The 13,127-nt window shown below is 49.0% G+C and overlaps 1 protein-coding gene across 1 annotated transcript in view; it reads right to left on the bottom strand.

Moving 5' to 3' along the window:
- The window catches only part of PKD1L2 (polycystin 1 like 2), a 95,886-nt gene that overhangs the window by 35,737 nt on the left and 47,022 nt on the right, over positions 1–13,127 (bottom strand). Inside the window, 4 exon segments of the mRNA XM_030299226.1 lie at positions 1,450–1,551; positions 4,534–4,764; positions 8,966–9,159; positions 9,717–9,939. Coding sequence (XP_030155086.1) covers positions 1,450–1,551; positions 4,534–4,764; positions 8,966–9,159; positions 9,717–9,939 — 750 coding nt within the window.

The raw sequence follows: 13,127 nt of genomic DNA, 5'->3' as shown, positions 1-13,127 counted from the left end.
TGGGATTCGTGGGTAAGTGACCCAGTTCCCCCAGCCATCAGTGGGGTGATTTTGAGGCCCATGTTGCTTACCATTTTGCCAAGTTCCATAGTGGGTTTAGGCTCCAGCTGCCCAGAGAGGTAACGGATTTGATAATGCACCCCTTATCAGTTCTTTCTCTTCCCTATCAGCTTCCCAGTCCCCTACTGGGGTGTCCTAGGGTCCCCCTCTCAAGGCAACTACTTATGCTTCCACAGCAGGGTTCATCCACTATAGACATCCTGGGCCGGATGATTCCTTGCTCTGGGGGCTTTCCTGTGCATTGTAGGATGTTTAACAGCATCCCTGGCCTCTACTAACCATCCAAACTAAGACAATATCAAACGGACATGTGGCCCAACTCTCCAGAAAGAGAAATGGCCTGTGGATCGTAGGTTTTCACGTTTTTCCTATAAGGTAGTCTCTTTAGTGTCAAACAGAAATAAGGTAAATGTTTCATTCGATGGATGAAATTAATTCCTACGTTTATTCAGTGAACAGTTACCGAGCTCTTACTCTATGTTAGCCACCTGGTTGAGGACCTAAGACACAGCAATAAATAAAAATAAAACAGATGCAAACATAAATGAAAATAAGATTTAAAAAGTAACAGACAAATGCCCCGCTGTAATGAAGCTCGATATCATTTTTGAAAAAACAATGGAGCTTCCTCTGAGATAGTAGACACAGTGCCAGTGGTTCTCAAAGTGTGTTCCATTGAGCCCTCAGTTTGAGTAAAGGAACCTTGGAGGCTGCTGTCAAGATAGTGTATCGAGATGAGGAACATCGCACAGGCCAGACTTAACTCAGGATGCCGAAGCATTACAGGGACAACCTGCTGTATGCTCCACAGCCAAGTGTTCACGAACCTCAGAGAATTGATAAGTAAGTGAAATAATTTCTTTACTACCTCTCGTCAGCCTGCTCCGGGACAGATGGCTCAGCCTGACCTTTTAGCTAGATGCCAGCTAATCAGTTTACCCCCAAAAATCTAAGACTCCTTGTTTTCAAATGGGAGGCACCGTTCCTTTCTTTCCTTTCTCCCTTCTCTCTGAAGAGTTTTGTTTTCTCTCTACCCATTGATAACAGTTTGCTGACTCTTCTTATGCGAGCAAATTTGCATGCAGGTTACTGTCTGAGTTATTCTTTGATAGGGATAAGGGAGATGACCAGTGTCATAGTGCTAGGCCCCATCTCTCCCTTAACAAGTTCCTACTTTATCTTTTTAAATATTGGGGCTTGGGGTGATGTTTTGTTTGCCAAAAAGATTCTTTCCTGTAAAAAAATGAGAAGAGAAAAAAAAAAAATCCTACAATACCGTATTCACTATGCTAACGTGACTCAACAATGGGCCAGCAAGGGCTTTGCTGGGAGGGACACACTGATCAACCGGGGCGGGGGGGGGGGGGGGAGTCTTGCGTGGACAGGTACCTTCGAGGAAGTGGCTGCCCCTCTCCGGTTTCCAGTGTAGACTGTCACCAGGTAGTGGTACTGGGCAAAGGGATCGTTGTCCTCCAGCACCGTGACCTTCACCTGGACAGAAGGATGGCGTTAGGAGGGCCCTGTTCAGTGGGTTCATGCACTACACAGCAGCCAAGAGCGAGCTGGGCATTCATGACAAGGGAAGAGAGCAAAATTGTGTATGTTATTTATTCATTCCATTGGGTGAGAACAAGTGAAATAAAAAACTTTTAAAATAAAATAGTACAAAATGCATTTCATATTAAATATGACTCAAAGTAGTCAAACTGGAAATGAACTTGGTATTAAGGTGAGAACGTTCAGTGTTTGATCTGGTGAATGATACCAACTCTGTTTATCTAGAATTTCTAACATTGGTGACCAGATTGGGACTCTAAGGGAATTTAAAAGGAAGGAAGGCTAAGGTGGTTTAGCAGCAAAACAAAACAAAGCTGGAGTAGAGGTTGCAGTGGGCTCTGTGGTGAGCCATCCAGATCTCCCAGCAGTGGACGGTTGTCTGCTCCAGTTGTCTGGGATGTGACAGCCACCTCTACTGAGGTCATATGCCCTCCTGGGGAGGCTGACGTGCGATGGCAGATTGATGTGGTATCTGGGCATGCTCAAGACCTGGGCATCTCGACCCAACGCAGGGCATCTCTGGAGCTCCCAGCCCAGCTTCCCTTTCTCTCTCTCTCTCTTTCTTTCTTCCTTCCTTCCTTCCTTCCTTTTTACTTTTATTGTTTTAATTTACATCCAAATTAGTTAGCATATAGTGCAACAATGATTTCAGGAGTAGATTCCTTAGTGCCCCTTCCCCATTTAGCCCATCCCCCCTCCCACCTCCCCTCCAGCAACCCTCTGTTTGTTCTCCATACTTAAGAGTCTCTTCTGTTTTGTCCCCCTCCCTGTTTTTATGTTATTTTTGCTTCCCTTCCCTTGTGTTCATCTGTTCTGTGTCTTCAAGTCCTCATGAGTGAAGTCCTATGGTATTTGTCTTTCTCTGACTCATTTCGCTTAGCATCATACCCTCCAGTTCCATCCACGTAGCTGCAAATGGCGAGATTTCCTTCTTTTTCATTGCCGAGTGATACTCCATTGTCCTTACACACCGCATCTTCTTTGTCCATTCATCCTTCGGTGGACACTTGGGCTCTTTCCGTACTTGGGCTGTTGTGGACAGTGCTGCTTCTCTTTCTGCTCGTCCTGCCTCCTTCCCTCCCTTTCCAGGGCTGAGCGCAGGCACTCCTTGTGAAACGCCCTGCACACTCAGCTCCGCTGCAGAGTCTCTTTCTTGGGAACCAAGCAACACGGGAGGCGCTTAAAGTATTAATGTTGAATCCCTCGTGTGAATTGAAGACAGCGGTATAAATGCTGTAACTATGAGCTTATTAAGCTTTGTGCCACCTTCACATCCTGAGAGGTGTTGCTGTGTGTGTGGGGAGGGCGGGAAATGGAGAATATTTCAGAACTTTGTGACAGTGCATCCTTGCAAGCATTTATGTGCTCACTCAGACACTCAGAATTTTACTGAAGGCTCCTTAAATGTCAGATACGGTGCACATATTAGAAAAGTAATCAGAACTTTGTTGTTGGCAATTTGTTTTTCTCGTTTCTATCCTCAGACCTGTTTTATGGTCAGGCAGATCTGGGTCTGAATTCTGGCTTCTTGGAGGTGACTTTAGATCAGTTAGTTGCCCTCCCTGATCTTTGGTCTTTTCCTCTGTAAGGTGATAGAGGCACCGTCCGGTTAAGGGTGGACTCAGAAGGCCCGGGTTGTCCATACCCTGCACATTTCAAAGAAAGACCTGGATCTTGGCCAGCTCTTGAAAGATAACCCCTGAGTGCTTGGAATCTCCTGCATGATGAGTGTCTTTTCTTTTTTTTTTTTTAAACGTTTATTTATTATTGAGAGATGGAGAGACACAGAGCATGAGCAGGGGAGGGGTAGAGAGAGGGGGAGACACAGAATCCGAAGCAGGCTCCAGGCTCTGAGCTGTCAGCACAGAGCCTGACGCGGGGCTCGAACTCACGAGCTGTGAGATCATGACCGGAGCCACAGTCGGTCGCTTAACCAACTGAGCCACCCAGGCGCCCCAAGTGATGAGTGTCTTTGAATACCTTGGTCCACACCAAGTAGTCTCTGCTAACAGTCTGATTTATGATGAGGGCTTTGGGCCATGCTGTATCAGTCTGACCTCTGGGTGGTGGTGGTGATGATAGGTGATTTGTTGGAGACTGAGTGACTGACCTCAGTTACTCAGTGGGCACTCCATATGTCTGTGGCTGACCCCCCATTAAACCCTGGACCCCAGGGCTCAGGTGAGCTTCGTATGAACTGTCACACGCCATTGCTAGAGAATGCCGTCTGTCCATACAGCTCTCCTGGGGGAGTAGTCGGAAGCTCTGGCCAGATCTCTCCTGAACTCTTCCCTTTTCTGATTTTCATCTGCATCCTTCATTGCAATAAACCATAATCATGAGTATCACAGCTTTTCTGAATTCTGAGAGTCTTCCCAGCAAATCGCTGAACTTGAGGTTGGTCTTGGGGCCTCTCAATCTTCTTCTTACAGGTGAAGTGAGCATTAAATGGGATAATCACTGGCATTTAGTAAATCCTCAATAAATGGTCAGTAGAATAATCCTCCTGACAATTTGATGAGAATGGACATTTTAAATTTTTTTTTTTTCAATGTTTATTTTTTGGGACAGAGAGAGACAGAGCATGAACGGGGGAGGGGCAGAGAGAGAGGGAGACACAGCATCGGAAACAGGCTCCAGGCTCCGAGCCGTCAGCCCAGAGCCCGACGCGGGGCTCGAACTCACGGACCGCGAGATCGTGACCTGGCTGAAGTCGGACGCTTAACCGACTGCGCCACCCAGGCGCCCCGAGAATGGACATTTTATATATAATGAGGCTGAGAAGCTGGCTTGCCTGGGATGACCTGGCTTTGCTGCTGGCCCTTTGGCTCCCCACCTGAGCTCCATCCCCTGAAGTTCCTGCAAGGGAACACCCCCTGCTCCTTCCTCCCATTCCTGCAGACCACGCAACCTCACCTTGGCCTGATCCTGAGCATCCTTCCTCCTTGCCCAGATCACCACCAGCACGTAGGCCACGCAGAGGCAGCCCACGGTAGTCACAACCACGGGGTTATCTTCAAAGGTGGCAAAGAGCTCGGTGGTCTGGCGGACGTCGATGGCATTGGGCGTCACCAGGAACGTGCTTCCAAAGAAGGTGAGGTGGTTGCAGAGGCAGTGTGTCTGGGAGGGGGTGGTCCGTGGCCCCACCTGCAACCCCAAAGAGGCCCCGGTAGGAATGCCAGCACGTCTCTGGCTCACTAAAGCCCAAGGGAGGTGGAAAGTTCCCTGAGGAGGCCTGGGGAGACCAGCTCTAGGATTCTCTTGAGATTTTTTAGTTAGCTAAAAATCTTTAAATGTCAACAATATTATCTATAACAAGTATCTTTGTACCTGTCATTCTCAGTGGGCACCTGTGTATCTCATGAGTCATCTTTGCCCTTTTAAAGAACTATTACGGGTGAAGGCGAAGTTCCCTCTATCCCCCACCTTCCATTAGCAGCCATTGTCACAACTTTGGTGCACATGATTCCATTACATTCTCCGCCCGATGCTCACTCGTTGGACAGATATGTATTGAGTGCAAAATCTATGCCAGGCAATAGGCTAGGTGCTGAGAGGCCATCCAGGGTAATCAGCTCATCTCAGGTTTCCAGGGACTTATCTATTTCTAAAAAGGAAAGGCCCAAGTCCTGGGACTCGCTAGGGTGGTCAGTCATCTCACACTGAAGATAAAAAACAAACACAAAAAAAAAAAAACCAAAAAAACTGATACTGGGGAATCATGTAAAGAAAAGGGAAGGACAAATGTTTAAATCCTGAACTGGTGTCTTAGCACCAGGAATGCGCTCCCTAAATTTCACCCTCTTAGGTTTAGGCACCAGGGGCCCCTCGCCTGGGCTCATGCTTTGAGTGCGTGCTGCTCTAGCTATCCTCAGGCAGCACCTGTCTGCACAAGACAGGGAGTCAGGGGGCCCCAGGGACGTGCCCACCACAGCACATAGCACTCACCGTGTCTAGGGAAAGGCTCTAGGTGACCCTGAGGATGAAGCCCTCCTTAAATTTTGCACCATAGATGTCTCACTTGTTTTACCCTAGTCCTGGCCCTGGGATTCCCCCTTCTAGACTATGGTTTGGGGACGTGGACCTGGAATCCCTTGCTTCTAGGGCCTGCACAGCCCTGTTCCTCAGGATCACTCTTCTCTGGTGGACTGGCCACCGGTGTGCCCACCCTCGGGCATGAGGGAAGCAGGATGTGGCTATGGGGGGCAAGGTGTGTGGGTGGAGCTTGGGCACATGGTCCCCTGTGGTACAGGACCATAACATTGAGGCCAGGGGTGGGGGTGGAGACAGGAATGGACCAGGGCTGGGGACCCCCATCTGTGTTCTTAATTCACACCTTGCACTTAAGTCCTTTCCTAAATCCTTCTGTCAACTTTCAGTTACCCCCCCCCCCCCCCCGGGCCATTTGGTGGGCAGAGATTATGTTCAACCCCACAACTCAGTGCCACTTTTCACTTCAGGGTCTACCAGGAGGTGGTGAGGTGGGAGGGGTAGGGAGCAGGAGACCCTGGCATGCAGAAAGTTCTCCGCTCAGCTCAGCGCATGAGGAAGGACCTGCTGCAGCCCAAACTGCCCCAGCAGGTAACTCTTGTCTCTTTTCCTTAACAAGCCACCCAGCAGAGGGGTCACATGGGCATGACACCAAGTGTTTATTGACAGATTTCACATGGCCCTTAGTTCCGTGTTTGCTTCATTGTTTTTCTCACTGTTTCCCAATCCTGCTCAGCGCTTGTCATGCAGCTGTGGGCCTTAGGGGAACGCCTGAGGCACTCGGAAGGAGTGGAGATGGTTTCAGAGAAGAAACCAAGCAGGTGCCAGTGACAAGACCATCTCAGTGCTGGGTGCCCAGGGACCAGGCTTTTTATGCCTACATCTTTGTCCTCCCGGGCTTTCCCAACCCTTCCAGCGTGAGAGTCTCTTGAACTCCGGGAATAAATCTGCGCATACCCTTGCTAAAGTAGTTGCAACTTTAGTGACCTTTGAGAAAATACTTAAGCAGGAATACAGATTCTCAGCCCCCTTGCAATAATTCTGCTTTTACCCCTTGAGAAGGTCTGCGGTCTACAGACTTGGAGCTTTCTTTAGCCATTTAGAGAATTTGGTGCTGTCTTTCCACCCATTTACTTATTTATGGCTCCCCAGGGATCTTTATCTATAGCTATAGCTATAGCTATCTGTATCTGCTTCTATATAACGAGCATCGCGTATTTATTGGATTCATATAACTTTTCGTCCACAACACACTCCCACATCTGACTTTTGTATGTCCCGCATTCATGTACGCATGTATTAGTAGGTGTATATTTTCAATAACATAATAAGTCCTGAGAACCCCCTACCCTACTCGAAAGCTAGGAACTTTCCAATAACTTACAGTTAGATAAGTAGTCCTCCCCTGGGCTGTCCTCATGCTCCCTCAACCCAACCGCCACCCAAGTCCCATGTTCATTGTCCCCTTGATTTCCATTTTATATATAGTTTTGTCTTCTCCGTGTTCAGATTGTTCAACACAACAACCATTTGACTCTGTGGAGCACTCACTTGTGCCAGACCCCACACTAACTACTTGATCCCCCTATTCCTGTCCAGGCCCCGCCCCAACTGTAAGTGGTAACCAGCTTGTATCCCCATTTTCAGATGGGAAAGCTGAGAGAGGTGCGGCAACCTGCCCAAAGTTACCTGCCCAGTCCTGATGAAGTGGGATTGGACCCAAGTCTGTCCAACAGCAGAGCCCACGCCCCCATCGGCTACACCATCCCTCTTTCTGAGCCTCGGGCCTCTGAGGACAGCCTGCCGGGCACTCCAGGCCAGCAGCGTGGGCATCAAACAGCTGCCGGGAGTGAGGACTCTGGGAAGGTCGCAACACACCCAGGGCCTTGTTCACGAGGTACAAAGGGCTCTATTGCGGGCACGGGGAACATGTTGTCTCTTGGACGTCGCGATGCACCCGTTTCTTCCTGGCACTTTGGGGAACTCCCTCTGTGTGGTGGCCAGAAGCCAGGGCAGGAGTTGACAAGGGAGCTGAAGTTATAGCAGAAACAAAGCCGGAAGGAGCTTGGGTCTGAGTCCCCTTCTGTGGCTCTGCTGGGGCCTGGCTTCTTATACTACTTGTGACCATTGTCATTTGATTATGTGTGGCATTTGCTTCTTGGCTGTGTCCTCTGCTGGACCTAGAGCTCACTGGTTTTTCTAACCATTATATCCCCACTGCCTTGCGCACGGCAAATATTTGTTAAATAAATGAAAGAAGGTACGGTCTATTAGATGGAGACAGGTATGTGATAAATTTCAGCTAGATGTGGAGGTTGCTGTTTGGGGGAGAGTATGAAATGCTGTGGAAGTCCAGAAAGGGAGAGTCCCGATGTCTGGATGCTTCCAAGAAGGTGACATTGGAGTGGGAGATGGAAGGGTGAATAGCACAGGAGTTTTCCATGCAGGGTAGGTATAAAGGGCCTTTGGCCCAGGGAGAGAACAGCAGATCAAAGGCAGGGAAGGCGGAAGAGGAACACTGATGCATGAAAGATGGCCTCTGATGACCTCAGAGCTAATGTCTGGACACTGTCATGGGCAGAGCTGAGCTGACTTGAGACAGGGATTTGATTGCAATTAATAGAGCCATGTGCCATCCAGGGGCTTGGCGAGACTGGGTGGGGGGCTGGGCAAGCAGTGCTGCATCTCACAGAAGGCTCCTGCGCTGGAGACAGATGGGCTTGGGTCTGAGTTCCAGCTCTCCCACCTACTAGGCAAGGGATCTGGGGGTAAATTTGTTGACTTTCCTGAGCCTTTGTTTTACCACCTTAGAATGGGAATTCCTACTCTCTTAGAGGGTTATTGTGGAGGTCTGATGAGGTAATACAAGTAAAGCACGGAACACAGCACCTGGCATGGAATAAAGGACTCTGAGTTCAGTTCCTTGGCGATGAATGTCCATTCATTCAATGGTCATTTGTTCTCAATGGTGAGCATAGCACACTGTTCCTGACTAAAGGGGCTCCTGGTGCACTGAGGGAACAGACATCATCCCAGTGACCTCCTGAGTAGATATGAAATGGCTTAGTGCTGTGTTTAGTGCTATGGAGGAATGGATGTATGTACTGGGAGAGCTTACAGCAGAAAATCCGACTTGCCCGGGGGTTAAGAACAGTTTTCTCAAGGAAGTGATACTGGAGGCAGGGTCTAGTTAACCATACTGGGGGAGGAGGGGCATTCCAGGCCTAGGGAACAGCATATGCAAAGACACTGTAGAGGGGTGCAGAACAGCCACGAGAGGCACTGAAAGGGGACCCCAAATGAGTTGGACACACCCAACCAAGCTTGCTGTGTCTTCTTCTTTGTGTCCTCTCCTTACCTGGCACCCAGAGTTGTCCCAAGTCCCCTGGACCTCATCCCAGAACACACAGTGGGACAGGAAGGTGGTGATGCCAACTGTGAGGTCCCTGGTGGGGGTTAACTCCAGGTCAGACTCGGGGACCACAGTCAGATAGTAGATGCCTTCTCCAAAATGCAGGTCCTCTGGGTTCAGAATCCACGTGGACAGTCCATCTGCAAGAGAGAGGGCTCCAGGTCAGCCCGAAGCCTTGTGGAGACTGGGGCTAATGTCATGGGAGAGAAAGACCAAGGTGACTGGGCAGGGGAGCTGACGGTCTCCCTGATATCCTAAGAAAGCCCTCTTCCCTTGAGGTCTGGAGCAGAGAATAGGAGGCACTCCCAAGTCAGCACAACTGCCAAGTAAGGTAGATGAGGGCTCAAATTCTGACTCTGTCCCTTCTTGGCTGTGTGACTTTGTACCAGTTAACCTCTCTGTTCTTATCTGGCAAGAGGAAATGTCCATAGTACCCATCCCAAGGGTTGTAATGAGGATTGCAGTGAAGTTAGTTCTATAAGTGCGTATCAGTTCAGGGTGTTTAGTAGGTGCTCACTTAATGTTGCCAGATAATAATACTGATGATAACAGTAGTAGTAGTAGTAGTAATAACACCAAAAAATAGGCGTTTAATGTAACAAAAAAAGTTTTTTTTCCCCATGGCTTCTGATTCTCAAGTTTTAAGTTGGTTACCCTCTCCCCACTGCCCAAGAAGCTGGCCCAGTTGATGGATTACCTGCAGCAGCCGTTGGCGGAAGGTGAACTTTGGCGTCATAGCTGGTCTCATTGGGGTGGTAGCCGTAGCCCAGGCTGAGCATGAGTGGGATATCAGGCCTCCAGTGCAGCTGGATCCCCAAAGCTGCGCCATCTGTAGTCAGGTTCACCCACAAAGCTTCAGGACTGGTCAAGTTTAACACAGTTGGCTCACTGTGTCCTTTTGAAAGCCGGGGCAGCAGGATCTGTCATCAGAAACAGTCACATCAGGGGTGTGCCGGGATGGGAGTGCCAGTAAGCATCAGGGCTGCTGTGCAGAGCAGGGCAGGGTGAGTGCCCGGGGAACCCAGATCCACTCTGCTGTGCTCATCTTATCAGCTTCCTGGGGCTGCTTGTCTTGGTGCTTATGATACCACAGATCTGCCGTCTTACAGTTCTGGAGGCCAGGAGTCCAGAATCAGTTCCGCAGGGCTAAGGTTGGCTGGCTGATGCCGTCTGGAGGCTCTAGGAGAGAACCTTGCCTTTTCCAGCTTCTGAGGGTGCCGTGTCCCTTGGCTCAGGGCCCCTCCTTACATCACCCCAACCTCTTGCTTTTGTCATCGGATCAGCCTTTTGTCTTCTGTAGTTAACTCTCCCTGTCTCTGCCTCTTGTAAGGAGCTGGCATGACACTGGGCCCACCCACATCATCCAGGGTCATCTCTCTATCAAGATCCTTAACTTAATCATACCTGCAAAGTCGCTTGGCCATGTAAGGCGGCAAATCCACAGGCTCAGGGATGAGAATATGGACATCCCGGGGGGCTGTTATTCACCCACCACACTCATCAAACTGCATACCAAGGACTGGGCTGCATCCGTACAGAAAGAGGACACACTTTTTCTCATTCTCTCAAGTGTGCTGTGTGAACTATGGTCATGCTGACGATGGTGTGAAGCAAGTGAAGTGTCTAAGTTAGGAGCACAGGCCAGAGAGGCAGAGAGACCTCTGTTTGGATCTTGGCTCTGTCCTATATCAGCTGTGGGACCTCCAGCCAGTTAACAGGCCACTCGGAGCCTCTGCTTCCTTGTCATCAGTAGACCACGTAGACTCATTCAGGGTATTAAAAATAGTATCGCATACATGGGGCGCCTGGCTGGCTCAGTCGGTGGAGCTCGTGACTCTTGATCTCAGGGTTGTGAGTTCAGGCCACACGTTGGGTGTAGATATTACTTAAAAATAAAATATTTTGGGGGTGCCTGGGTGGCCCGTTAAGCATCCGACTCTTGGTTTTGGCTCAGGTCACGATCTCATGGTTTGTGGGTTCAAGCCCCACGTCGGGCTCTGTGTTGGAAGCATGGAGCCTGCCTGGGATTCTCTCTCCCCATCTCTCTCTTTGCCCCTCCCCCACCCCCAAATAAATAAATAAAAAAACATTTAGTACAAAAAAATCTTTTAAAAAATGATATCACATATTAAAAAAAAATTTTTTTTTAAAGCGGGGGGGTGGGGCGCACCTGGGTGGCTCAGTCGGTTCAGTGTCCGACTTCAACTCACATCATGATCTTGCAGTTGGTGAGTTTGAGCCCTGCATTGGGCTCTGTGCTAACAGCTCAGAGCCTGGAGCCTGCTTTGGATTCTGTGTCTCCCTCACTTTCTGCCCCTCCCCCACTTGTGCGCGCGTGCGCTCTCTCTCTGTCTCTCTTTCAAAAACAAATAAACATTAAAAAATTTTTAATGATATTACATACAAAATACTTAGCCAAGTGCCAGATACAGAGTAATACTAAAAAGTTAGCAGCTATCATTATTCTATTACTAATATGTTAGAAGTTCTCATAACCATTTTCCATTAACTGATGCTCTGTGTTCCCTTCTTAAAACAGACTGATTGATGCCCACTGTGCACTCTTATTTCTGGTGGTCTTCTGTGTTAGACATGGGCATGGTCCACCATGTGCCCCCTTCCAGGAAGGGCCTGCTCCCCACTCACAGACAGGCTCCAGCTGTCAGCTCCTTCAGGGTCTGTCCCAGCTGCAGAGCTCCACCTCGTCTGAGGCACACCCTCCCTGGGGCCACCTGCATCCAGGGGGCGAAGAAGGGGTATGAGGCCAAGACTTAGCAGCCTGCTGTGGGACATCTGTCTCATTTGTACGTGAGGGATTTTAATTTATGGAGGCGACTGCTGATATGGAGGGGCCAGTGCCATTGAAAAAATCTGTGACTTACATTTCCTAAGAGGAGGGGACTACCATGCCATGCAGGGCCACAGGGGTCAGGAGGCAGGGGCAGGCACAGGGGAAAGCTCAGGTCAGGGCCGTTATTGGGATCTCCATGGGAAAGGCCTGGCAGGACAGAGTAAGCCATTTTCAGATAGGCCCATTTGGATGATTTCAGCAGGGTTGGGACTATAGGAATGGTCTCATCTGGTGGCCTGGTACCTGGCCTCGGGATGGTTTAGGACAGGGGAAATGTTGACTTGGTGTGTGAGTCAGATAAAGGGGCTTGTTGGGGGTATGGACTTGGGGTTGGTTAGTCTACATATGAAAGGTGTAGACTTCTTCCTCACCAGCGAGATTTTTAAGATATCAAAACATCAAAACATACAAAAAATAATAAGCCTGATTATTATCATTCTAATGGCTGGTACTTGTTAAGGCACACCCCCTTGAGTTGACCGGGGCTTTGTGATGTCTGGGTTGCGATCTGACTCCTCCTTCTGCCCGGTCCTGCTGTCCTTCCTCCCTCTTTGCAGGTGTGGGTCTCAGCAAACATCTAGCACCCCAAGCTCTTTCTCAGCACCTGCTTCCAGAGAACCCAGCCTATGACAGCTCTCTCCTGCCAGTCAAGGTGTGAGCTCACCAGTGGGCACATGTGTTTATCCCAAAGCTGCTTATGTCCACATGTGTTTGTAAAGGTCAATTGAAAAAAAAATTTTTTTTCTAATGTTTATTTCTTTTTGAGACAGAGAAAGACAGAGCATGAACGAGGGAGGGTCAGAGAGAGAGAGAGACACACAGAATCTGAAGCAGGCTCCAGGCTCTGAGCTGTCAGCACAGAATCTGACGCGGGGCTTGAACTCATGGAGTGTGAGATCATGACCTGAGCCGAAGTCAGATGCTTAACTGACTGAGCCACCCAGGCGCCCCTGTAAAGGTCAATTTTAATGAGATATTCCACAGAGTGACATAAAGTGACAGAGTACTAGTGTGAAAAGAATTATTTGCATAAAAACAAGCTGAATGCTTTGAGGAGATACAGGAAAGATGAATTGCTAAACATTGGTATTGAATTAGTCATTGATGAGAAAACTAGATTAGGAAAAAACTCACTAAAATCTCAAGAGATCCTCAAGAGGATCTGATCTTGTATTGCACCGTGGTGTGCTTATATTTTTGCTTCATTTTAATGTTTTTATTTATTTTTGAGCGAGCGAGAGGGGTGGGGTGGGGGGG

This window comes from Lynx canadensis, chromosome E2 (genome assembly GCF_007474595.2).
Source record: "Lynx canadensis isolate LIC74 chromosome E2, mLynCan4.pri.v2, whole genome shotgun sequence".
Lineage (NCBI taxonomy): Eukaryota > Metazoa > Chordata > Mammalia > Carnivora > Felidae > Lynx > Lynx canadensis.
The sequence above is the reverse complement of the archived record's forward strand: the minus strand, read 5'-3'. Positions and strand labels throughout refer to the sequence as shown.